At 36.3% G+C, this 4,370-nt stretch overlaps 1 protein-coding gene across 2 annotated transcripts; it reads right to left on the minus strand.

Annotated features, from left to right (window-relative positions):
* Positions 1 to 206: 206 nt before the first annotated feature.
* Positions 207 to 3,944, minus strand: LOC108995573. Of its 2 annotated transcripts, none has more exons than XM_018971161.2 (6): positions 3,465 to 3,920; positions 1,764 to 1,890; positions 1,150 to 1,289; positions 935 to 997; positions 779 to 847; positions 207 to 650 (listed from the first exon to the last, which is right to left on the minus strand). In XM_018971161.2, the coding sequence occupies exons 1-6, from the start codon at positions 3,663 to 3,665 to the stop codon at positions 579 to 581; spliced, it is 672 nt and encodes a 223-aa protein (XP_018826706.1). In that variant the 5' UTR covers positions 3,666 to 3,920; the 3' UTR covers positions 207 to 578. The 2 variants fall into 2 exon arrangements, with proteins under 2 accessions (XP_018826706.1, XP_018826707.1); XM_018971162.2 differs by having other exon boundaries at positions 243 to 650; positions 935 to 994; positions 3,465 to 3,944.
* Positions 3,945 to 4,370: the final 426 nt, after the last annotated feature.

The following is a 4,370-nucleotide window of genomic DNA, read 5'->3' on the forward strand; positions in this document are numbered from 1 at the left end:
ACATATCAAAATGAGTGACACGACCCATTATCTAAATATATTAGATTAAAATTTAAAAATTTGACACATTTATCTTAACGAGTTGATTTTGAATTGACTTATATAGTCAGATATTCATGACTTGACCCGACATGAACACAATCCGAAATAACGATTTGCCGCTCCTAAGTACAATCCATGAAGAAAGCCTTGTGAGACAAAGGATGCAAATGGCAAGACATCTATATAAATGCAAAGCGCAATAACAGTTGGAAATATATATACATTTCAAAAACCCACTTCCCAGAGTCAGCAATACATTCAACCAACTTTAGAAAGAAAGCCACAAGGGCTTCTTTAGAGGTCCGGTCACCGTTATACATATATCTACATATATAACTAAGCTACCAAAAAGTAAGAACCTCTATAACTTGGAACAAAGTAAATACTAACCTACTAGAGGAAATGAAAGACATAGACAAGCCAGTGATAAATAATATGTTACAGAAATCACTAAAGAGGGAAGTGGACATTTAGGTTCCAGTAGTATCTGTTAGCATAGAAAAGCATATTCATAGCTCTCCATCTCTTCCCCCCCTTCATTTGCATACAGTCTTGAGTCTCTTTGCAGCCTGGACAAACCCGACAATGACTTGCAACTCGTCCATTTGCTTCACAACAGGAAAAAAGTCATTGCATTTGTCAGAGCAGGATAATGCTATCTAATATCCAAAATCTACTAAATAAACAATGCTCAACCAAAAGAATCAAAGGAAACAGGAAACAAATTTGCAAGCACCTGTGACATGAAATGCCTCTGAACAAGATCTACCAGTTGCTCTTTTGATGGATTGGGGATAGCATCCACCTATAAATCAAATATGTTAGTAAAAACAAAATGTATCCCACAGCTGGTAATGGAACAATATAAATATCTCCCCTTTAAAGAACTCACAAGATTAAAGTGTCGCCAATATCTCCTCAAAGCAGCCATCTCCAGTTTGCTCAAGTCAACCTTCTGTGAAGAAGATGTTTCAATAAATAAAAAACTTAGCAGTACATATGTTAAATAAAGAAAAAACAAAAGATATTTATTTGTCACTTTTTTTGGTATGAAAGCTAGACAGGAGTACGAAAGGGTAACAATAAAAGCTAGCAAAGGTCACATACCATGGACCCACGAGGAGTAGAAACAGATCCCTTAGATTGTGAGTCGCAGGAGAGTGATCTGCTCATAGTCCTATGTGATGAGCCGGATGATTTATGCATTCTGTGCCTTGATCTGTGGGACTTTTGAGTGTCATCAGACGCTGGATAACCAGAAAAGCACTACCAAGTTTAAAAAGTGTTGCGGGTCCAATGAAAGGATAAAGACATAAGCAACAAAGCTTTTGAAAATAGGAAAAGTAAAAGCTGAAGGCACAATGGATCCTATGTATAATGCTCATTCACTTTTCTCTAGAAAGCATTCTGTTCCTAATCCACAATTACAGAGGCCCAAACACATAATCACATTGAACATAAAAAGATCAATGTTCACCCTATCCAAGGCCATGGGCATGCACTGAAGGTGATCAGTGGCAGTTACTGGTGGATAGCACTGCCACTAAAAGAAATCTCTGTTTATGTTCCATACCAACGCATTCAAAGACAATCATGTCTTTACAAAACCCATGGTCGTGAAATCATTCTATCTTTTCCAAACAATTCTCAGGAGTCACATAACAAAAATTTGCTGACCACAGCACATAAGTTACCATCCAGAACGCATTATGCAAACATACCCATATCCGAACCATTCCATGGCACATTTTCGAATTCAAGGTCATCATCTTCCTCATTACCAGTAGGAGCTTCAATCACACTGAGGGCATTTCTCTGTAGCTTTACTTCTATGCCATTTGTGAGAACCTGCAAATTGTACGGTCAAGTACCAAAATCAAGGGCGTTAAGATACATTACTTTGGATGATAGGAAGTGAACAGAAAAGAATAAAACTTGCAGGAGATAGGGAAGTAAATAAAAATTGCAAGAAAGGAAAGAATAAAATTCAAATCAATTCAATCAGGTTGCATCCATATTTGAGGATTTAGAAAAAAAAATAAAATAAGTGACTCAGAGAAGTTGTAGTATAAATCGCAAGATATGAATTTTAAACACAATGGATTTGAACTTTGCAGATTTAGCTCCAATAAAAACACATGTTATGAATTTGAAATAACACCGTCCAAATTTAGAGCCAACAATATATCTCACCCGAAAAAAATATCACTTTCGAATTTTTTTGCAAGTAAAATATCAAAATTAAAATTTCTTTAATGGGTGAGATTCATTGATAAAACTTCTGATATTTGCTGAAGCAATAAAGCTAAAAAACTAAAAACCAAATCTTTGTGTTGAAAGACTTCCATGCAAATGAACCACAAAGTAATTTATATGGTGACAATCAGTCAAAGGATAACTCGATCAGATATTAAAAAGTGAACAATGAATTCGAAAGCAGGCCAGAATTACAAAGAAATCAAACAAAAAATCTAACCAGTTACCCGCAAAACAATTGCACTTTAAAATCACATAATTGACTACTAGAGAAGTAAATAAGCAAAACAACAGTAACAATCAGAATATCTTTCAAAAAAAAATTAGCAAAAATATTATTAGACCGATTGGGCAAAACAAGTGGTAGACAAATCATAATGTGATAATTTCTGAGGGTATCAACCTCAAGGATAAACATGGAAGTACTTCAATCAATCCAATCACGAAAACGTGAATAATACCAACATCCAAAAACATCAGCTAACCATCTCCAATCTATCCATCCTAACAATTCCAGAAATATCCTCTCCCATTAGCCAATTATGAAAAACTGCTAATCAATCTAAATGTAAGGAAAAATTCCCAAAGCCGTGACCAAAGGTCCAAAACCCTGAAAGCACGCATATAAAAATGGAAAGTAGAGATGAAAGAAAAACACTTAATAGTTATACAGCCTAGGCAATAACGCAAATTGTAAACCCACATTATTAAAAAAGCAATCAAATCTCCAGATCGATTGATAAAACCAAACATGCAACCAAAACCCATATCCAAAAGCTCAATTTTGAAACTTTCCATCCTCATATATCATCAAATTCAGCCAAAATTGCATCAGAGAAACCGAAATTTTGAAAATTTGTATCCAAAAATAACATGCTAGACCAAGTCAAAAAATGTATTCGTAACTGAAAAATGGATTTTACTTAATAGTATCAACGAACAGAGTCAAAGAATGGCTGAGTTCATATAAGTAACCAGTATGGTCAAATAATGGTGTAAATAATCAAATTGACCCACATTGAATTATTTCATATGAAATCCCCCAGCACACAAAATTCTAATCCAAAAATTGCAAACAAAGCAAATTACAAACCGAACTCAATCTCGGAAAACCCTGCACAACCCAAATCATTTCCCCAAAATCCGAAATTGACGAAGACAATTACCAGCCAATGCCAGCCGCCTAGCCCAACGGCCTTCTTGACCACACCTTGAAGACCCACAAGCACCGATTTGGTCCTGTTATTTCCGGTTACCACCACCTTGGTGTGACGCGGCAGCACGGAGAGCTCTTCCTCGCTACTGTCTCCACAGCTCTGCAAGTGAGAGAACCCGCCATTGACGGAATTCTCAACTGCCTCGAGCATTTCCGGTCCAACTCAGTGAGTTTCAGGATCGAAAAAACTCTGAAGAAACCCGGGAATCAGGACTCGAAACTACATTAATTGGAAAGATCATGCATTGCTCATCACTTATTCGTGGGTTTCGGAGGCAAACGAGAGAGAAACGGAAGAGAAATTTGGGAGTTTGCAGAGAGAACAAAACACAGAGTTGGAGAGAGAAAGAGAGACAGATGGGGAGAGAGAGGGAGAGAGAGTGTGTTTGTGTGTGTACGAAAGAGAGAGAGAGGGTGGGAGTGAGAGTGACTGGTATTGATAATTGGCGTGTCGGTGACTCGGTATGGATCCCGAAGAAGCAGAACAGACCAACGACAGAATGCCACGCCAACAATAGTACACTTAGGTTTTGGGCAATGTTATGCTAAATACCTCCAGCGGTTTTAATTTTGAGGAGCCGTTACCGTGGGTTGACCGTTTGACCAGTGATAAGAGAGAGAGCGGGGACTGTGAGTTGACCATACAGCCCTTGAATTTCTTACATATATAATCACAATTTCTTGAATTTCTTACATATATAATCACAATTTCTTTTTTCTTTAAAGTCACATTACTTATTATTATGAAATATTATTAAATATCATTCATATGGGTTTTCTAATATATTAAATATTTAAAATTTGTTATGTTCTACTTATTTTATTTAATTATCTATATTATTTTAAATTTTAAATT

The sequence above is a fragment of the Juglans regia genome, chromosome 6, assembly GCF_001411555.2.
Source record: "Juglans regia cultivar Chandler chromosome 6, Walnut 2.0, whole genome shotgun sequence".
Taxonomy (NCBI): Eukaryota; Viridiplantae; Streptophyta; class Magnoliopsida; order Fagales; family Juglandaceae; genus Juglans; species Juglans regia.

Bases quoted from the DNA above. Each gene is read 5' to 3' on its own strand.
- LOC108995573 (XM_018971161.2), bottom strand. From the start codon at position 3,665: ATGCTCGAGGCAGTTGAGAATTCCGTCAATGGCGGGTTCTCTCACTTG. The intron at 1,290-1,763 runs GTATGTTTGCAT...CTGGTTATCCAG, and splicing joins ATGGAATGGTTCGGATATGG to CGTCTGATGACACTCAAAAG. The intron at 848-934 runs GTGAGTTCTTTA...TTTGATTTATAG, and splicing joins ATTGGCGACACTTTAATCTT to GTGGATGCTATCCCCAATCC.